The following is a 22,540-nucleotide window of genomic DNA, read 5'->3' as shown; positions in this document are numbered from 1 at the left end:
AAGCAAATTCAACAGTGTTTTCACAGTCACAAATGTTACTGCATTCACCACCCACACAGAAACAAAATATTGAGCAAAACTTACAGTTCTCTGCCATTGCCTGACATTTTAAAGCCACCAAAAGGAGCCTGAGCATAGAGCGCATTGTAACAGTTGATCCTACAATAAAAACATCAATTTAAAAAAGAGAATTCAATACCAAGGAAAAGCAAGATGATGACAACAGCAACAATACAATAAAAGGCTGAAATCTCTAAGCTTTCTCTTTCATACAATTCAGTCACTGGAGAAATCAGATTTTTGCAATAAAATCTTCTTTTGCTGCAGAAACAGAAAACATCTGAGTAGTTCTCAGTCTGACCCACATCTCACTTCATACCCTCTAATGGCAAAGACATTCATGCTTGAGCTGGAATTTATGCCATGTTCAGAGTCATGATTAAAATAAATAGTCCAAGCTATTCCCTAATTTATTAAGCACATTCTGAAATGAACGTGTTTACTCAGAAAGCTGTCTAAACACCCACAATGAGGCCCCAGCATCCTCTTCCAGGTATAGAAAACATTTGGACTGCATCAGACAAATGTGTCATAGTAAAATAAAAGCACTGAGCCCATTTCTATAGATACTTGGTAGAAAAAGCTGATGCAGACACTTCCCCAGCATCTCAGTAAGACCAAATGACTGAAGGTATGAAGGCCACAGGTATGGCTTGTGCTGTAGGTGTGCACCTCCATGTGTGTTCAGCACATGTATCCTTCAAAGCCCAACATTTCATTTTTATGTAAATATTTGAGGCTGATTCTTCTGGTGCCAACTCTTGAAATTAATCCTTTGCATCAGAATCAGACACCAGAGCAACTTCCTGTCTTGAGCGGGAAAAAAAATCAGGATTCCATCTTTAAAAACACTCTAATATAAAATAAGAAATTTTGTACGCAAAAATAGCTGCTTTTCTTTGTGACAGTGGTGTGTTGCCATCTACTGTCCACACTTGTTTGTGCAGCAAAATCCCATCTGGTGCTGGCTAAAGATCATGAGAATTGCTTTTTCCTCCACACAGGTCTTTGGAAGGCATCACGTCTGGTGGAACTTACACAACCCTGACAAAGAAATACCTTGACTGAAGGAAAAACCAGTCCATTTCTGGACATGCTGTCTGGGCCTCACCACCCTGTTTTGAGGAATGGGTGTTGCTTCACAGCAGAACATCAAGAATTAGGCAGGCTACTAATACATCTTCCAGCATTTAGAGAATCACAGATATTCCGAGTTGGGAAGGAGCCACAAGGATCATAAAGTTCAACTCTTAAATGAACGGCACGTACGGGGATGGAGCCCACAACCTTAATAGCAACCCTGCTAATAACCAACGTGATTGCAAGGCCTAAATCCCTCTCCTCTCCTAGGAAACAAAGCCCCAGCCCACCCTCTGTTCCCAGCCTGCTCACCAGACTGTTCCTGACTGCAGGGCTGAAGCCAGGGTTAAGGCTCTGTCCAGGTTCTTGGTGAACACTGCGGCCGTGAGTCCGTACTCGATGCTGTTGGCTCTTCTTATAACCTCTTCTATACTCTTGAACTTCATAATTGGCTGAACTGGCCCAAAAATCTGCACATATCAGTTAAACTTTAGTACAGGGAAGCATCTGCTAATCATGGTAATTTTGAAATAATCAGAATCAGATGCTCTGTTTGGGTAATATGTTTAAAACCTTATATATCTTAGCCTTCTAGGGGTCACTGATAGAATGTCTTAAAAACTACTAATTAAACTTCAAAGGAAGCATTGTGATGTGCTGTAGTAGTTAAGTAGTTAATAAACGTTAAGATCCAACAAGTAATGGATCATCTGTAACAATCAAAATAAGCAGAGTTAGATCTGGACAGGTTACAAATGATTCATCCTTACTCCATTTACAACTCTCCTTTTGAACTCTGAAGCTGAGTGTACTCAAGTAACAATTAATTTATTTCAAGGACTGCAAGTTTTTTTCTTTGGTTTTAACCCTGATTTTGTCACTGTAGGCATTTTATTTGCATGCAGTGCATTAACCACGTCTGTGCTTGACCACAAACTTGGCTTGCCAGGTTGCCAGTAGAGGCAATAGCCATACAGAAGGCTTCCCAAATTTTGGGATGGAGTCTCTCATCGGGCACAGTATCAAAGGTGGAGCTCTTTCTTGGTCTGCAGGCTCTCACACCACAATAAAGCCCATTGAATGGGAGATACAGACTCATTTGGGTCACTTTTAGGCTCCTACAAGGGTTTCTAAATGTCTTTGTTTTGGGATATCCAGGCTCTTATGTGGAGCCTCAATCCTAGGCAAAGGATGAACATGCATTTGTAACAAAACTGCCAGTGAATGGAACTGGATAAGCTTTGTGAATCATGGCTTGGGATTTGGAGTCAGTTCATTAAGAAAAGGTCTGTCATGGGATTTTCAGCTCTTTTTCTCTCTATTTTTAGCATGTAACTGATGCCCTGACTGACTGATATCTTTCCCAGGTTCCTTAGAGATTCTGTGGCAGATCTGAGACATTTAAACATCTTGCCAGGAGTGAACATCAAGCAGCTCCATAAAAAGCACTAAGCTAAACTATAAACTACAAATGCCAGTTAGAATTTGGCAACTACTTATTTTCCATTAGGGAACATGATGAAAAGTAGATTAACTTCTATTTCAAAGGAATATCACAGGATCTAATCACATGCAGCTTGTTCAACATTTCTGCATATAAATAATGAAAGCCAGAGTATTAGATCTGCACTTTACTGGCTTTGACCACGTTTTCATATAGGAAAGAAACAGTCAGTCTCAGGGGATTTTGCCATGAGAATGGAATCTGGGATTGTTTCAGATGCTAAGGCTGCTTGAGAGAACTTCAGTGGCTGTTCCTTTGCTCCTTACCAGCATCAGGTCCCAGAATTCTTTTCCCACCTTTTTGCAATAAAACAACTCTTATTTTACAAAGTAGTGGAGCAAGAACATACATTACACTGTCCACTGTCACTGGCAATTACAGGGTAAATAATTGCTCCAGCTTGCTGGATTTTTGGATATTTAAGGATTCAGACAGAACCCCCTCCATCACCACTATTTTTGATTCTGAAAAAGCATTTTTCTAGGTGATTTGTACTGTACCTCTTCTTTGGCAATCCTCATGTTGTCAGTGACCTCTGAAAACACCGTGGGTTTTATAAACAGGCCTCTGTCTTCAATGGCAAGACCTCCACACTCCAGCTTAGCCCCTTCTTTCTTCCCACTTTCTATCAGCTCCAGGATTTTATCAAACTGTTTTTGGTCAATCTGTCAGACACAAAAGAAAAAGAAACAAAACAGCAGCACCTTTATTATCATGGTTCCAGAGAGGAGTCATGGAATGTGGCCCAGGGGCATGTTTGCAGGGCACTGTCAAACTGGGTCAGTTTACAGCTCAGTTTAGGATGTGGCAGTCAGTCAGGGAGCAGGGAGAAAGCCAGGACATGAGCATAGCTCTGAGTCACAGAAAACAGAAGGTGAAGTGACATGTGACAGTTTAACCTGATCTAACAGTTTGCTGCCACATGGAGAGGTCTCCCTCCTTTCCCTTCCTCCCTGTTCTGGATATGTGCTCCCACAGCTCACCTCACCTGAGCCCTGGGATTTGCTGACCTCCAAATCTCAGCAGCAGTATGAGAACAGTCTGAGATGGACAGGAAAGCTCAGCAAGGAATCTGACCAGCAACAGAATCAGTATAGGAGAGGGAGGACCAGGATAGAAGAAGTATTAACTCAATTTTGCTGCAGTCTGCAGCTTCACCTCAGTTCTCTGTCCCCAGCTGGAAGAACCCAGCAAACTCTGCCTCCATCTCCTTCCATAGTACACACTACATGAACAGCCTCAAAGATAAGCCCTGGTGATAGGGTGACTTCACAACAACTGCTCCACCAAAGCCTTGCTTTTAAAAATCAGAAGCACTTTTGACAGTTCTTATAGACTAGTATAAGCTTGCTTTTCTTCTTTTTTCATCTGCACTGGGAGCCATATCCTCACTTTTAACTACCTTTTCTAACTCCTCCTAAATATGGAGTAATCTCAAGTAGTGAGTACTGCTGTCAGCCTTTAACCAGGGATTGCTGTAGGGGTGGGGAAAAGCCAGTCCAGTGACAGGACCCTGAAGCTGCACAGCTGCACCAGGACTTGGAGGACACAGCAGGTACTCCACAAGCACAGTGTGTCCTGGACTGGGAAGAGGTGCAGAAGCCCACAGCATTCCCAAGCACTGCTGAGACTTCATCCATGCTCCACATGCAGCAGTGGGCTGCAGAACTGCAGGTTTCAAACAAACAGACCTGGATCTTGACATGATGTGGAATTAAGTGATGAAACTCCTCATGAGACCATACTTGAGATGTTAAGAGACTTGCAGAGATGTTTTTAAAGGAAAAACTCAACAAAAAGCTCAACAAGTTTATTGAGGTGATTAAAGAGAAGATTCCACTCACTAGTACAAGGTGTCCTGGAAGCCTGGGGGGTTATTCTGATTGCCAGGTATCTCCAGATGCTTGTTCTGGCTCAATCCCCCTCCCTAGGCATCTGGTTTTGTTTCAGCAGGGCCAGTTGCCAGTTGGGACTGTTTACACGGAGTGTTCCACACTTGACTCCTCCAGATTACAGACTATATCCTGTCCCTAGTTAATCCTGGCCACACACAATCCAAGTTTTCATGCTTTTAGACAAATATCAAAGCTGCAGGAGGGTGTCCTTGGGATACTTCTGGTACAGAGAGGCCAGCACATCTCCAGGCAAACAGATGTGTGTAGCACATGCACTGTGGGCAGCATGTTCTATGTGCTTGTGTTCTCTCATGTGTTAAGGTGTTACCCAAGGACACATTTAATTCATGCTACTGCCCCAGGAAATGTGTGCCCTCCTGTAGCATACAGTGTCACACTGAGTTTGGCAGGTGCCATACACATTGTCTATTTGTCTGGTTGCTTAGTTGCCAAGTGTAAATAATTCAAAAATATCTGCAAGTGCTTTCCATCCTGGCATGTCTGTGATCCAGACCAATCCAGTCCATCCACTTCACATCACAGAAAACAAAACAAGGATATTTATACAGCTGTAACTTGTTGCAAGGCAAACTACAGTTAGATGAAAAGACACTGGGGAAAGAAAACATTTGTAAAAATGACATGCAAGGGTGGAACTGTTTGTCATTGTAACTAGAGCTTGCAAGGCTTGTTTAAATTCTGTCCCCTACTCCACTATTATTTATGGTTCAAGCATTGAATTCTATTAAAAACACATGATCTGGTAAAGCAAATTCTACTATTTGTTCATCTAATTCAATAGAGAAGGGAGCTTCTAAGGATCACTGCAATACTGAAAATCTGGGAACCCCCAAATCTTCATCTCTTGCTTCATTTCAGTCAAGACCACAAGGAGAATTTTTTCCATGTGCAAACCTAGTGTTTGCAATCCTACAAAATAGCCCACATCTGAGTCCAACAAGCTGTTTGACACAACCCTTTCTACTTAAATGTTTTATTTTCACACTTTAATCCTAGAGTGCATGTCTACAGTATAAGGAAAATAGTCACTGTCTTATAAATCAAATTATATGTCTTGGGCTTAATAATTACTGGCTAACAAGTGCCACAATTAGTGCTTGTTTTGTTTCTGTACACTAGGTCTTGCAGTTCACAAATCCCAGTACTTGGGGTACTAAAATAACAAAACTAGTCTAGTCTTGTTCTAATCTAATCCCTGTTTTAGTGCCCCAGGATGTCAGTCTCATCTAATGCAGTTTGCTGTTCACAGTTGTATAATGCACTGGTTAACCAGTTTGCCATCTGTGCAGATTTATTTTATTGCTTCCTGTGATACAATTCCCAGGAATCCAAAGTTAAAAACTGCCCTTGGTCTGCATTTGAGGTTGGCACTCTGCTCAAACAGTCCTGATCACCCCTCAGGTTTCTTGTGGTGTCCTTTGAATCCCAGCCAGTCAGCACTGCCAGACACATGTGAGTTTTGGAGAAGTCTCATCAGAAGCATGCCTCATTTCTGTCTAAATTTAATGCTGTTTAAAGTTGACCTAATTTTAATCAGAGCAGTACAGTTTATATCAGCATAACCCAATACTGCAGCTGACACAGTCTTTTCCCCACTGCCATGCCATGAGCATCTATGCCAGTGAACAGTAATCCACATCAGGGGACTGAGCTGAGTAAAACTTTTCTTTCCCCAATTCCAAAAAGGCTGGATTAGACCTGAATCAGCCAGTTCCCAAATCTAGTGCAGTGCAATGTAGGAACAAACAACTGCACATGGGACCACTTTTCCAGGACTAGCTTCCATCAACTTCAAGTTCTTGTGGAACAGCATTGTCATCACCTCCAGCTGATGCAGGACCAAAGAGATCATGAGCTACAACCACTGTCAGCCTGAAGGTTGGCTTCTAAGCCAGTGACCATCCCATAATAGGATCTATGCAGCATTGTTGTAATGCTGTTATGTTCACCCTGACTTACACCAAAGGAGAATGAAAGCAACAGGCTGAATCTGAAGCATCTAAAGGGGAGAGATGAAGACAAATTATTTTTCCTGGTGATTCTTCCCTTATTCACCAGTTCAAATTCAAAAAATCCTCACAGCCAAGCAGGTTACTTCAGGAACATAGAAAAAAAAATAATCTGGAAGCTTCACATTTTAAGAGTAACTTGTGGACAGATTTGAGTCTTTGCTACTTTTGGAGGTATTTTTAAGTCCTTGTGACACTGCATCATTTCTCTCCTCTGCTTAAGTTTCTGTATGTGCCCACAACATAGCTGCAGAGGAAGTGGTTGTCCTTTGAACTGGCAACCACATAAAAGCTTTGGGATTTACAGTTTCCTCCCACTCTCTCAACACCTCCCCATCCTAGCCTTGACAGTTGCATACACAGAAATTCAGGTGTGTGTGGGTATCCTCTCTCTCTCCTACAAGTATAACAGGTAAGCCAGAGCAGGAAAAAAGGACAAATAGGCCACATTTAAAATCTGACCAGATACTGCTATTCCAAGTTACTGTTACCCTCAATTACAGGTCTGCATGCAAAGGGTCTCCCTTAAGCCACAGCAGTGATCCCAGAGGATGGAGCTGTGCCACAGTGCACCCTGGAAGTGCTCTGACAGCCTGGCAAGAGCTGGGAACACTGATGAAGTCAAACAAGCAGCCCAGTTCAGTGTGCTCCAACCACTGCAGGGTGTTTCACCCTTTAAAACTCACAACTGAATGGATTCAGGAGCTGTTCTCATGAAATCAGTGTTTGAGGGTCAGCTCATCTCTGCTGGAGGAAGTCTCAGCATGGGATTCTTCAAACTGCTCAGGACTCTTAGGAAAAATCTCTAGGCAAGTTTTAGGGCTAGATGCAGCCTCAGCATGAGCAGCATGAATCATGTGCTGATCCAGATAAGGAGAGGCAGATGTCCTCAGAGCCACCCCTTCTCTGAAGGAACCTACATAGACAGCATCAAGGAAGAAAAACCCACAGTGCAGTACTGAGAAAAAGAGGCCTTGGCTATAGGTTTCTGGGAACCTTGCTTTATTTTTGGTACCAAACAGTGGGCCTGTTAGAAGATCTGACCTAAGGATCATCTTCCCCCAGAGCTCTCCAGCACAACTCAGATTGCCTCAAAAGGAAAAACTAAGAGGAAGGCTCTGGAAGTATTGAGGAGGCTGGTTCTGACAGCAATTTGGCATGTTTCTTCCTCCTAATTCAGCTGAAACTTCTCCAAAGGATCAGAAAGGCAGCAGAGGAGGAGAGGGAAAGTGAGGACTCAGGAGTCTCTGGGCTCTAACTACTTGTCATCACCCACACAGCCAAGGAGCTGAATAGCCATTTAGCTGCACTCTTCTGCACAGAGCTATGGCTCACTGCAACATGCTTTGTGTTACTGCACCAGGGAGACAGCCTCTTCCATAAAGCTGGATAAGAACTGAATTAAATACATTTGTGTTCTTAAAAAAATTACAACATAACATTTCAACAGTTGTGATTAATTGATATTTAAAATAGAGAGGAAAAATAAAGGCATGATACATTACTCACCCCTCAGCACTTCTGCTGGGACCGCATCCGTAAGGATAATATTTACACAAGGAAAATTATACAAAACCACAACCAAAAACCAAACAACAACTGCTCTGAGACACACAGTTACCTGGGGCCCTTGTTCAGTTCTGGCATCAAAGGGGTCTCCAACCAGTCTCTTCTTGGCAAACTCCACACTGCGCTTGACAAACTCAGGGTAGATCTGCTCCTCCACAAAGACACGGGAGGCAGCGGTGCAGCACTGCCCCTGGTTGAAGAACACGCCTTGGTGGGCACATTCCACTGCCAAATCCACTGTGAGATGACCCAGGAGGGAAAAGTGTTACCACATGCAGAGTTTCCAGTGTTTCCAGACTTGTTGTTTTCCTTTCTCTTTGGAAAAACTCCTTTAAAAATGCTGACAATGGTCCACACCCATGGAAGGCACTCACAGGGCCTCACCGCCCCCAAACCAGATCTTTTAGTGTATCCACCTCCCTTCCTGCCTTTTGTCTCAAGGTCTAGTTGACCATAATTCCTGATACTTTCTTCCACAAAGACTCACTGAAGGCAGAGATCAGTTTTTTCTTGCTGTGGGAATTCTTGATAAGTGCATTGGTTCTTAAAGACAAGTTTCAGTCGTGATTGTTCATGCATGCCAGCTTTGGCCAGCTCCTTGCAATGCTCACCATTAACAGCTGGCACAAATACCTCTGATTTTCAACCTATGCTGTGCAGGACTGGAAAGGATTTTCCTGAAGCCAAATAAGATTTTCCAGCCATTTTGGTGGTCACAGGTTACACATATCTCCTAGTACAACTAAGTCATGTAGCAAAACACAATGGAACACACAAAATGAGCCCTGCAGACCACCAGGACAGAGGTGAAGGCTGGATTAGATCAGGTTCTACAAAATTCCCCTGCTACAGGAATGCCTGCAGAGGGGCTGCTTTGCAGAAAACTGCTTTCCCCAGTGCTTGGCTCAGGCTTTGCAGCACTGCCAACCAAAGAGAATGGCAACAAATAGCAAACACACAAATGCAAGATTTAACTGCAACCGCAGCCATCCCCAGGGAAGGCAACAGGGGCCATGGGAATGATCCCCATGCTGGGGGAGAGCTCCAGGAAGGCAGAACTATATCCTGCCCTTGGACAGAGGTTTCCTTCAGCCTTTGGGGTAGAAACACCAGCCCTGTGAGCTGCCAGAGGACAGTAGAGACACAAACCCCACCACCCTCAATCTTCCTACAGCAAACCCAGCAGCCCATACTCACAGTCTGCATCTGCACACACAATGCAGGGGTTTTTCCCTCCCAGCTCTAACGTCACCCTTTTGAGGTTGCTTTTAGAAGCAGCTTCTTTGATCAGTTTTCCAACCTGTATCAGTGAGACACAAAGAGGACATGAGTTGTTTTCCCTAAAAATCTCAAGTGTGGTTCCAACAAGAGTGAAAGAGCCTGGATGGCAGCTGAAACAGGTAGAGCTCAGGGAGAACACTCTCAAATTGTTTGAGTTTCCTACTGCTGTGACATGTTGGGTCAAAACCAGCCCCAGAATTAAGGATTGGCTTAGGCACATCTGAAAGGACTGGCTGTGTGAGAGAACTACATCTGCATCCTGAAGGGAAGTATTTACTCTGCTTTCAGAATTTAGTAATCTAACTTTGTCAGGAACAGTATGAATTAAAACTATTTGAGATCTTTAGTTGTTAAGGCAGATTAATTTCTTAAGAGTGATGTAGTATTTGAATTTGCTCATATTATAACTGTTTTCTTGTATTTTACCTTTGCACATGGAAACCTTACCTTTATTTCTGACTAAAACTACTCCTGCCATGGAGTGGAACTGTGAGGAAAGAAAGCATGGGGCAGCTCACTGGCAATTCCAGGTCTGCATTTCTCATGGTTTGCCCTTGTTACTCAAGCATGACCCCTGAACTTAGAGATCATCTCTAGTCACTCAGAGCTTAGGTCTAGAGACAGCAGAAATAAAGGATGCACCTTAGCTTTGCAAGAGGCATCACTGCAGGCTGGCTGGCCAAAGAGGAGCAAGTTAATAACCTAAGAGAAGAGATCTATATAGGAAAATTCTCATGGAGTTTAAAATCAGTATTTCCAAGCTGGCACTGAGCCCAAGCTGGGGCTTAATAACTAAGTCAAAATATATTTTGAATAGTTTCACTTCCTGGCTCAGAAACAGTAGCGTTGTGCTGCAAATGCTGCAAAGATGCAGCTGAACTCACAGATGGGTGGAGGGGGAAGAAAACACTTCTAAATTGCACATGCATTAGCAAAGGATCTGTCTCCCTTGGTGTTTCCTGCACACCCATGGATTAGGAGACAAGCACAGTGTCTACAGGAGTTTTTTGCCTACAGGCTCCAGCAGCTGAGATTTTCCTTCTGCCACTAATCCACTGGATACTCCTTTTTCATTAAAAACCAAACAGATCCATGTGAGCTGGACGAGTCTATAAGCTCTATTGTTTTCACACAGCTAATGGCTCATCTGGGCTGAAAGTTTCTGATGTAGGATTTGGAGAGAAGCATGCAACTGAGTAAACTCTGAGATAAGACCAACTATCAAGAAAATAAAAGCTCACTGTGAACTTTTACTTTGTGTTCTGTTTGTTCCCATGATCCCTGCACAGAAACAGAGGCTTAGCACACCTTTTCCTATGGGATAAGTACAGGATGTACACAAAGCCACTAGATGGTAGTGTTGGTAAATGCTGCAGCTTTTGAGTGTTTGCAGTTACCTTTACCAATCAAGAACACCTTTCAAGGTAATTTGTCATCATTATACATACACATCACACTCTGCAATTACAAGGGCAGACATGATAATGGATGAATTCAGCAAATGCTCAACAAGATCAGTGTTCCTCAAAGAGGTAAGAGACTGAATTTGCCTCAGCTGCCCCCACTGGTGTGAGCATTTCCATTCTTTGGACACTGCCTCTATTCTGAAGTTGCAGACCTACTGCAAGAAACATCTAAAGCATTCAGCAGAAAAATGTTCACTTTTCTAAGCAAGCTTTTGTTTGAGAATTTTCAGTAGTGATTACTGCAGTCAGATTTGTTTGCATGTCTCAGCTGTTCTCAATTCCATGGTCTTGGCCAAGCCATATGCACTTTTCCCATGGAAAGGGATGGCTATAGGTGATTAATAGTGCAGAGGTCTTGTGGCCACCCCTCTCATAAGCAAGCCAGACACATCTATTTACAGGAAAAAAAAGCTAAATAGAAGGTGCTTTACTGTGCAGGTCTCAGAACGAAGCTCAACTATTAATCCCCTCCACGTCAGCAGAGAAGGCCTTGGGCATGAAGCCATGTTTTTATTTAAGTCCTAGTTGCTCAGAGGTAACTAAAGCCAAGGAAGAATTGTTCAGGGCTCTGACTGACATGTTTTCCAGTTGCAGGGCAGGACTGGCAGGCAAACGTGCCCAGAAACTCCATTGGGTCAATGACATGATATTAAGTCACTGCCAGCCTGCCCTGGAGACTGCCTTCCCTTACGTCAGAGCACCTTTTACTTACAGCTCTTACAGAATGTGGTGGTTTGGCAAAACCCAGCTCTCAGAGATGTGGGATTATTACAAACACAAGGATCTGAATTAGACAAATACCAAACACTTCTGAGAAATCCTGTCACATGGAAGGTATGGGAAGACGTGTTGGTTCTACAGAAGTCACTGACATTTCATAGGTCCAGTCCTGTGTGGATGACAGTTTACAAGAGAATGCAAAGAGGAACAGCAGGTGTCTTTGAGAAATCATCACCTACCTTGGTAGATCCAGTAAAAGCAATTTTATCAATGCTGTCATGGGTAGAAATTGCAGCTCCAGCTGTGGGGCCGTAGCCTGGCACGATGTTCACCACACCTGGAGGGAAACCCACCTGAAACAGAGATTAAAAACAGCTCTGTAGAGAATTAGAGAGCACAGCTCATTTCTCAGGAAGCCTGGATTAGTTGTACTATCCTCCTCTGAGCTCTTACCAGATACATCCCTGTTTTCCAGACTTTCCAGTAACATGGCTGCATGCTACCAGCTGGAGTAGACGTGGGTGAAACTAACAGCCATGCTTAGGAAATGCCAAGTTTCAGTAAGAATTCTTGGAGATGTCCCAGTTTCAAGTCAAAAGAGAGTGAGTCTTTCAACCAAACTTGGCCCCCAGCTACTGCAGTGCAGCTGCAGCCAAGGGGTAAATGAATGAAAGTTTGTTTTGAACAAAGGTTGACATTTGTGGTTCTTCAGGGACCAGAGGGATTAAGAAGTCAGTAAAACCTCACTAGATGATGGGACTAATAAAACAGGAGTACAAAAGCAGATGGTAACAAGACTTATGCAAGTTTCCACCACATTTACAACCTAGATTAGCCAACTAGTAATTTTGCCAAAACAGACAAATGGCAAAACTTCAGGTGAAATTCTAGTGCAAGGAGAACTGAGGGGCAAACTGTTTTGCTTTTACTTCCTGAAACAAGAGTTTCAAGGATTATTGCTCTTCCAGGTTAGCCTTCCCCTACTACTGATAGCACAAAGTTTTGCTCTCTGCAGTTTCTAACAAAATTGCAGAATATAACACATTTGCTTCATTTCCTATGACTTTTTAATACAAAATCTCAATAAATGTCATTACTTTTTAATAGAGAAAAAAGAAGCAATTGCTCATGTACAGTCTTAGAAAAAATTATCCTCATAAGAATTTTTCCCCACACTTTTTCTTTTCATAAATTGGAGGGGCAGTCTCATTTCTTCTATGGATGTGACAATGACAAAAGTGCATTTAATGGAGTTTGCATCTTGGCTAATGAGTTTTCAAGCAAATACTGCTTGTCAAACTGTGCAAGTAATGGTGTTTGGAGTCAGCAGCAAAGCCACAAGGAAGCAAAAAATTGGTTGAGAACACCCTGAGCCAAAAAGTTTTTTCTGTTTTTCAGCAAAAATGAAAGCCAAAATATTTTGGTTGGCCAAAAATTTATTCATTGAACGTAACACATAGCTTTGTGTGTGTGGTAAAATTTTCTGCATCCTTTTAAAGATGAAAACCAAAAAACTTTAACTCATTTTTCTGAAATACTGCAAAGAATTTAGCTAACTTTGGGCAGAGAAAGGAGCATCCTCAAATAAAATTATTCTGCTCTAATTACACTTCTCCTTTGAAGGACAACTTAGAATTTCAGCTGAAAAAAATTAATTTTACCCAAATTGAATGGTGGTTTTTTGGGGGAATGCTATGCCTGTGTTTGGGGAGCTGCATGTCAGAGTCAAAAAAAGCAGTGGTGTGGCAGAGCTCACTAGAAGTCATGACAACTGCACCCTGTGCTCACTCACTCATCTTGTGTAATCTCATTAATCCAAGTAACAGTAGGAGATACTTAACTGGTATTTTTCCACTTCCTTTCCTGATGGAAGAGCCCTAAGTGTCAATTATCAACATATCTTTCTTTTTTCTCCCAGGCTAAGCCCAGAAAGGACAAAAATCCTCATTTGACTGAGCCTAACAGAATTCCAGCTGAGAGGCAAAAGCCCATCTACATCTCCTTCAGTTTTCCTCAGTCAGTCACATCCATAGCTATGGGGGCTGATGTACTGAGCAGTGCTGGAAGGTTCTGTGCACCTCCCACCTCTCTGTACAATTAACAGATTTGTTGGCACACAAGATCCCACCTGACAAGCCCTAAGTCAGCATTTTAAAATCCCAACCTATCATCTTGCCTTTATTTCAGTTGACTTTACAGGCCAGACACAACTAAATTGTTCTATGAACCACAGAAATGATGAGGAATTGTTTCCCAGGGCACTCTGTCTTGGTTGAATTATCCCACTAAAAAACAAACAACACTGTTGTCTAAGCATACATTTTTTTGGTCCCATTGTCTAATAAAACTGAGCTGTTGTCTTTCCCTCATTTGGGAGAGGGGAAGACAAGGTAGGGGAAGTAAAGCATCATTTTTTCTTTCTGCAGCTTCCTGAGAAAGGATGAAAATTCACAGATTTTGTGATGTTTGCCACCTCCCAGCCAGTCACAAAGGCATTTGTAAAAAAAAGGCTGAAGGCACAGGTTGTTCTTACCTTCCTTTGTGAGGCTATTAAAGCTGGAAGTCTGTTTGTTATGCTCAGACTCTTTAAAACCTAAAATCTGCACAGTTAATTCAAAATACAGCCTTGCTTATGACCTTAAGAGAACAGAACCTCGATGGGCCGCTGAGATTTCCTCACCTCTTTGATCAGAGAGCCAATGTAGAGCGACGTGAGCGGAGTTTGTTCAGCTGGCTTAATGACCAGAGTGTTCCCACAGCACAGAGCCGGTGCCATCTTCCAAACCAGCATCAGCAGGGGGAAGTTCCACTGCAAGAACACAAGTGACTGGTCAGACCAGCCTGGCACTGTCACATACTCACTTCCATGCAGCCTTTTCCCAGCTCAGGGAGGAAAGGAGCTGGGAGGAAAGCCACAAAGAGAAGCGTCTGTTTATAATCCTGTGTTTGCTTGGACTAAGGAATAGAACTTCCTTGATTTCCCCCTGAGATCCCTGTTATTGCTGGCAGTCCTCACACTAATCCTGTAAGTTGGACAACCTTCTGCATGATGTGAGCTCATTCTTTAAAGGAGTTTGATCACATTTTGTGTAGGATTTTGGCTCTTCACAGAAACTGTGTTGGAGGCAGTTTCCTGATGCATCACTTCTGTACAGCATCTGTATGTAGGGAATTACAGAATGCAACTACTCATTGAAAAAAAACCCGATTTTTCTCTGTTAAGCACTGGCTGAGTAGTTAGGAGTTATATAATATCATTCAGTTCCAGTTTTATAACTGGGAAACTGCAATGAGTTGGTCAGTCATGGAAACCTAGGGGAGGTCTTATACTCCCTTCATATTGTGAATTGCTCCTTTCCAATTAGTTTTCCAACTTTGAATTAGAAACCAGTTCACATCAGTTTTCTCTGTGCTAATCTCTTTCATGGTCATGTGTACTTGGGGATCTTGGAGTCTAAGCAAGAAGTGGAAAATCTAGCTCACATTGAATCTCAGAAAGGTCATTTGGCAGCAGAAAGGATTTCTTCATTAAAAATAATTAATGCTGCTTCAGGGGTGATGGAAGCAGGCCAACAGCAAGGGGACTTCTTGTCAAGACTCAAGCCAAGGGCCTTCAGCTATCAACAAAGCAGCCAAGTATGTCAGGAATCCACAAATTCACACTTACAAATAAATTAGCAGTGTAGCTTTTGAGCCATGAGTTCCATTCTAACCCTGAGACAAAGCAGAATTTAGTCTCAAGTGTTATTCTTCAACTTGCTTCACCCTTTTTCCCAGACCTGTTCCATTTCAGTGATCTTCTCCAATGGCCACATCCCATAATTTGCCCATTTGTCTTTTTCTCCTAAGTTTTCTTGGAGGCCTGACTGTGCATCTTGAGCCATTTACACCTACTCTACTTTTCTACAGTTTCAGAGCATGAAATAGCTCCATTAGGAGCTTTCTGCTGCAGAGTGGCTGGTGAAAGTAACAGTAAAGGACTCCAGGGCTGCCTCATGGTATCACCTTGGGATAAAAACCAGCCATATTCTGTACTTCCTAAGAACTTCTCTTGCTAAGAACATTACTTTAAATGTAGTCAAGCCACAGGAAAAAGGGAAGTCTGCTAATTGCTCTAGGGAAACACATCCAGAACAGTGACAATCTTTTTCAATCAAGTAGGAATATACAAAACCACAGGCTGTTGGTTATTGAGATCGAACTGGGAAAAAATATTGGAGAAAATTTGTTCTGAGTAAACTGAAGACAGATGTGGTTTTGTTGACCCAAATCATTCTTTATATAAACACAGTGTTGAATTTAGGTCAAATTTTGTTCTGTACTTTCTGTTGTATTTATTGCTGGTCTGGGGTCATCCTGAGATCTTACAAGTCCCACTATGTCCCCTACAGTGGCCTTCCAAAGCATCCTGCATGTATTTTACAGGGATAGTTTCCAAAGCTCTGCTGAGTGCCAAAGGTGGCTGAGAGTGAAAGGGTGATTTAACTGGTGATTAGTATGAGGAACCTGAAATTTTGATCTTAAGTCATAAATTCTGCTCACCAGCAGTCACATTGCTTGCTCAGCCAGAAAAGCTGTGACATCACCAAGACAAATGTTTGATAACCTCCCACTTTACCTCACCCTGACACTGCCAAAGAGACCATGTCCTCTCATCATCTGGGGTATAAATTCAGTCTTGCTGAAGGAAAAAGCAGAATTTCCCCAGACATCTCAGGATCTGGTATTCCCAGGGTCTAGCAAGTCCAGTGTCCCACATGCATTTCTTTCAGTCTTTAATCTTATCTCAAAAGTCAAAATCCTCCATGAACTCTTATTGATCCAAGTACCATATAACATCCTGAGTTGGAAGGGATCCACTGAGATCATCAAATTCCAACTCCTGGACCTACACAGGACAGCACCAAGGCTCCCACCACAGGTCTGACAGCATTGTCCAAACACTTCTTGAGCTCTGGCAGACTTGGTGCTGTATCCAAACAGAATCTTCACACAGCACCATTTGCCTCACAAATTGTAGGATACCACATTCAAAGCATTTTACAACCAGACAGGAACATAATCTGTCTCCCATGAGCTGTAAAGTTCTTCCTGGCTGTCTGTTGAAACAGAGCAAGCAACACATGCTAACACTGGAGGCATTCCAAGAGCTAGCCACACTGTCCCCTCAGCAAAGAATGAGACCTCAAGGAAAAGAAAACTATTCAGTGAGATTTAATCCCAGAAAGCTCAGAGAACAGCCAGACGTAATTAATTGATAATGGATATGATTTAAAACTCAAAACTATGCATAGCACGAGGCAGCAAAAAGCCAGCACTCCTAATGACGAGATGGCTGTCCCAGCAGTGTGAGAGTCAGAGCTCTGACTGGTCTCTGGTGACTGGTGTCAGCCTCAGAGAGCAACAGAGCATCTGATTAGGAGACCCACCCTTCTACTGCAGAGCATTTCTGTTGCCAAGAGCAATTGGCATGGGGGTAAAACACAAAACTACATCAGGCCACTGAGATGGGAGTTCCCTGCAGAACAGCTGTGCTTCACCAGGCAGCAAATGGCTGCAGGGTAGGATGGAGTGCACGTGGAATTTCCAGATCTATGGGAGGTGCAGGGCACCAGAACTGTCACTTACTGGGGTTATGGCTCCACAGACACCCATGGGCTCGTGCCGGGTGAAACACACAAAATTTTCATCTGCAAGACAAGAGAGCAAAAGGGGACAAAGCAGTCAGAATCCTCACTCTTACAGAAAATGTGTGACACACCTGCACATTAACAGGTTGGGCACATGACTGAACCCATGTTGGACAGAACACTGTCTGTTCATCCTGACTCATGTCTTTGGAACACCCCAAAGTGGATGAAGATCTGAGTACAGGTCTTGTGCCAGCTTGAAAGCCAAACACCACTCACAGTGTCACACTGGAACCTTTTAAAACCAGGGTTCAGTTCCTTCTGCAAGCTCCCTGTATTGAGGCTGAAGGGAGGATAACTCTTTATCACACTGAAGAATAAAAAAAATTTCATTCAGATTGTGTTCCTACTGAAAAAAAACCAAAGCACTTGTCTCCCTGAAGGAAAGGGTTTTAAAACCCTTTTTTTACAGGAATCCTGTTCAGCATAACAAGAACTGCACTCCTGGCAAGAAATCACAAAAAGATGAAACTCTGGAACTAAACTAATACCATTCACCTTAAAATACTGCTGTCACTCTTTCAAAGAGAAAGCAGGAAGAATATTTGCCTTTCAAATTCATTCTTGCTGAACATAGTTTCATTGGGAAGATGTGACAAAGAGTAAGAACATCTCTATTGATGGGTTTTGGAAGTGTTCTCAAATCAGGACAAACAAGCAGTGTCCAGACAAGCAAAGCTTTACACCACTATGAATGAAGATGACAAATCTCAGTTTATATGGCTGACATGGCTCCCTTTGCTGTCTGCACAGACTGAAATAGCTCAGCCCTCCAGAGTCCTTCCTCTGGTGACTAATTTCTGTCTACAGTGTCTATCCTTCACACAGCCTCAGTGACCACCCACAGGCAGGGACAAAAGAGGCTGAATTTGAAAATACTCCATATTGCCCATCATGCCACAAGGACATCCATTCTCCTAACTTGTCCTCAGCAAAACCATATTTGAACTTCTATACCTGGACCAAAAGTTTCTCTGTTAAAAAAGCAACAGAAAAGCCCACACATGATTTTCCAGAGATCTCTCCAGGCATTAATCAAGTTTTTTCATTAGTTTCAATATTGAAACACATCTGCTTACAATGCATCCTGAGACAGAAAGGAAGTGCAGTCTATTTTTGCAGGTTTTCAGAAGCCTCCCCCTAAAGTCTGATCCCATCCCAGCTCTGAAACTGGGTCTGAAGGTACTCACCCACTGGAATAGTCCTGCCCTGAATTTTATCAGCCCATCCAGCATAGTACCGGAGTGTTTTTATACAACCTTCCAGGTCAATGAAATAAGCCTGCAGAAAAGGTTTTCCTGTGTCCATTGTTTCCAGAGTCTGAAAAAAAACAAGTTGCATGCACTGTCAGACAGGTCAATGTTTAGAGTCTTTTCCTTATCCTCTTCTCAGCTTTCTTGTGCCTTGTCCTGAAGACATGGAATGTTCTTCCCTCCTCTTATATTTAGAGAATGAGCTTGTTAATACAAATAGTGCAGAAGGGAAAGCAGACAGTGACTCTGATGTGTACAGGAGTTGCTTTGTTCAGGGGCTGTGCTGAAAGAGCACCTTCCAGAAGGTGAGTGTGTGTGGGATACAGGGCTGGGGTCTGGGGCACTGGTCAGAGACAATGTGAGTATCATGACTTCACCTTAACTGACCTTTCAACACAGATGTTCTGGAGTCCAGATGGTGTCACTGAAATTAGGCAGAGCTACTTTCCTTCTATTAGAAAAAACAACCTAATTTTTCTACTTCATACACCTAAACCCAAACTCTGAAAAGCCTCTTTTGTCCAATGATAAATATACTTTTTACAGAGTTCTGGTAAAGTAACCTTTGGGCTCATATCTGTGCTGAGCCCAAGGCAAGGCAGAAGTTGCTCCACTGAAGCTGCACTGGTGCTGATCAGCTCTAAACAAAGTCCAGGCTGAGCCTGTATCCTTCACAGTGCTCTGGACATTAGCTCAGGGAATGCTTTGTTCTCCACTCAGGTCATTAAATGGGATATTGGTGCAAGTGGCCAGCACATCCATAAAGGAAGTACTATCCCTTGGTAGATTGAAACATCTTTGTTTACACATGAAGTCATACCCTGTCATCCTCCACAGACATTAGGGTCCAAACAGCACTTGAACAGACATTCCCCTTGGAATGGTGAGGATTGTTATCCACTGAATATCTGCTAAAACAACTGATTTTTATAAGTCATTGCTTAGCGTGCAGCCAAGGCAGCCAGGGCTGGTTTTCTGCAGTGCAAACAGCAATGCCAAACAAGCCCTCCCAAACCAGAAAGACCAGCAGAAAACTTGAAGTGTATTCTGTTAAGGAAAAAGAGGATGCTCCAAAGTCACATCAAAAAGTGAGCAAAAAATTAGCAGGGTTTATTCACACACTCATATGTGTATTTTCCCCCCCCCCCCCCCCTTACTTGCTGCCCAGAACTGAATGTTTTAGTTTTGCCCTGCTGAAATTGAAAGCTGTCATGTGGCTGAGAGACACTGTTGGGGAAAGAGACCTAATAGTCACAAGGGTTTAGGCTCCTGAGCTTATCCCATGGGTGTCAATTCCAACTGACCTCAGCAGGACACTGGCTCAGTAACCTGCACATCTGACAGCAAGGAATGTCATAAATGCCCTTCTCTGAAGAGAAGAATACAGCACTGAACTGGAGAGTGCTCAGATCCAAGAGCTTAGGTGTGGATGGACAGCAGCCCCAAGCTGAGGATCTGTGGGTGCAATTTGGAAAGATGTACAAAGCCTGTAGAGTCCAGGCTTCTACCAACTGAGCACATTTTAGCTCTTTATCCCTTTGTTCTGCACCAGCAGGACTCCTCCAGGACAGGAGCATGGAGTCATTAGCAATAGTTCTTCAGTGCAAAAGTCCAAGTTAACACAGCTTCACAGCTGAAAAGAGATTTTCCAGTACATTCAATAGGGAAAAAAACAGCTCCCACTTACATGCATTTTGAACTTTGGATGATATGCAGCAAGAGAAAGATTCTCTTTCTAGCCCCCCATTTTAAGGGAAGGAATTTGCAGAAGTCAAACCCACCTGCATTTCTGTAATAAAGAATGAGTCATCTGTGGTGGTTTGGTGTGATTTGCTTGTTTTGGTGTGGTTTTTTTTAATAAGAGCTGGAGATAGCTATAAACATCAATGATAGTTAAAACAAAAAAAAGTTGCTTTGAAAATGTTAAAATTCTGCAAAAGTCAACTAAGTAGAAGAACTGACAGCCTTCTAAGACCCCTAAAATCCTGCAGAAAGAGGAACAAAGTCATGACTCCTGTATGGACTCTTCTGCCCTTCATGAAGGGAAAGAAAACAAAAATATTAGGTAGATATGGATACACTAGAGAGATGTGAGAGAGTTATGGGCCAAGTGTTGCTGGCTTATCACTGCTCCCAGTACTCACTGCCAGGATGACTCTGTCCCGCTCCAGGAGATCAGCCAGCTTGTGCAGGAGTCGTCCTCTGCTTGGGGCATCCATCTGTCTCCACGGAGAGCCCCTCTGGAACGCTGCCTTTGCTGCCTCCACTGCATTATCCACATCAGGCTGCACAACACACACACAAGAAAACCTCAGGTTCCAAGGAAGGAGCTGGACAATGGCACAGATGCCCCCCCAGGCTGCTTCCTAGCTGATACTGTGGTGGCCAAAACCAAGTTGTCCAACAAAACCACTTTCATTTCACTCCTGGATTTGAATTCAAGCCTGGAATATGTTTTATGTTTGGCCTGGGCTCATAAACAACCTTGAGGTCTGAATACCAATTGGGTCTTTCAAGGGTAATTTAATGTAACTGACTTGTTTATAAAATAATCCAGAATCATGTTCCTGCCAATACAGGATGTGACACTGGGGGAGGATGAAGAATCATGACAGGCCACTGGCCTACATGAATTAGCCTCCTCTAAACAAGTGTGGGCAGGAAAATCCCCCATGAGATCAAGATTTTACCCAGGGAAATAATTACAGCTCAGATCCCACCATCCAGTTCCCTTGGTGCCCATGCCAAGGCAGTTAGCACACTAAAACTCACCCTTAGATCCTAGAACACATTCCCAGAACACTTCTACCAGATGGGAAAGGTTTTGCTGTTCAGTGCTGTAACAAAGACATTTCCTCTATACACACTTGGTGCCATTCTCCCACTCCCAACAGCTTTACCATCCTCTGGACCAAACCCAGCTCTGTTTAACCAAGTTAATAACCAGATGGGGAACAAATTCCCTCTCCTCCCACACCATCACCCCTGGAGCTTCATGCATTTGTTCTGGCCACAGTATGCCCTGGACTCCTCCCTTCACTTCATATACATTGATTAAAAAAGTGAAGCCAAGGGCTCCCAATCCAGGGGACTCTATGAGAACACTGCCACCAATATCCACAAGGCCAATGTACCCCAAGCTTTGGTAAAGCTTTGGACAGACTCCTGCTGTAGGTATGGTCTGGCACAGCCTCACTTCAGCTGATAGAGAGCTTGCACCTCACTGCAATATGACTGAAAAGGGTGGGAAAGGAGGGAGGCTGTCAGTCCTTGATCATTCCTCCCAGCACTGCACCAGTTGCTCCCATCTATACCTTTTCTCAAGTCTTGTCTGGACACAATTAGGAAATACACCTCTGCACTGATCCAACAAGGTCTGGCCACACCCCCCTCATGGCAGGATATGTAGTGCTCAAGAAAAAAAGTGCTGTAGAGAGGCATACTGCCTTCTTAAAAAGCTCATGGTCAAAACTGCAAGTCATCACCCAAGGCAACGGCACCTTAAATTTGGCTCCATTTCTTTACAAAGAGATCATATAGCTTTGAAACAGTCTAACCTATACTGTCAGGAAAAGAATTCCATCCTTTTGGAAGAGCACTGATGGGAAGCCATTGGAGCAAACTTGTGCTGTCACAGGATGGCTCTGGTCCAGCAAGGGATGATGGTGGGGCAGAGGCATCCAGAGCCCCTGAGCACAAGCAGGTCCTGCCTGGGGCCCATCACCCAGAGGCACAACAGGCCTTTCAATGGCTCATTCTGCTGGAGCTGATCTGGATTCACCCTGGCACATCACAAAAGCCAGAAAGCACCACCAGCCACTGCACACTTATGTATCCCCCATCCTGCCTGCTGGAATGAAGGCTTAAGCTGAAAGAAGGCAGTATTTATGTGACAGAGCAGGCAAAGGAACATAAGTGTGTCAGGTTTAAACAAGTCTTCCTTAGCAGCAATTAATTAGTTCTGCAACCAGGCTGAGAGCACTGATGTGCAG

At 43.3% G+C, this 22,540-nt stretch overlaps 1 protein-coding gene across 1 annotated transcript in view; it reads right to left on the bottom strand.

Annotated features, from left to right (window-relative positions):
* ALDH1A3 (aldehyde dehydrogenase 1 family member A3) overlaps positions 1-22,540 on the bottom strand; it is a 33,743-nt gene that overhangs the window by 3,946 nt on the left and 7,257 nt on the right. The window contains exons 3-12 of the mRNA XM_014874636.2: positions 20,693-20,833; positions 18,486-18,615; positions 17,234-17,295; positions 14,286-14,414; positions 11,845-11,958; positions 9,336-9,438; positions 8,191-8,375; positions 3,145-3,309; positions 1,453-1,610; positions 85-159 (exon numbers count right to left, since the gene is read on the bottom strand). Of these exons, the coding sequence (XP_014730122.1) occupies positions 85-159; positions 1,453-1,610; positions 3,145-3,309; positions 8,191-8,375; positions 9,336-9,438; positions 11,845-11,958; positions 14,286-14,414; positions 17,234-17,295; positions 18,486-18,615; positions 20,693-20,833 (1,262 nt within the window). The remainder of the gene's footprint in view (positions 1-84; positions 160-1,452; positions 1,611-3,144; positions 3,310-8,190; positions 8,376-9,335; positions 9,439-11,844; positions 11,959-14,285; positions 14,415-17,233; positions 17,296-18,485; positions 18,616-20,692; positions 20,834-22,540) is intronic.

This window comes from Sturnus vulgaris, chromosome 13 (assembly GCF_052056855.1).
Source record: "Sturnus vulgaris isolate bStuVul1 chromosome 13, bStuVul1.hap1, whole genome shotgun sequence".
Classification (NCBI taxonomy): domain Eukaryota; kingdom Metazoa; phylum Chordata; class Aves; order Passeriformes; family Sturnidae; genus Sturnus; species Sturnus vulgaris.
The sequence above is the reverse complement of the archived record's forward strand: the minus strand, read 5'-3'. Positions and strand labels throughout refer to the sequence as shown.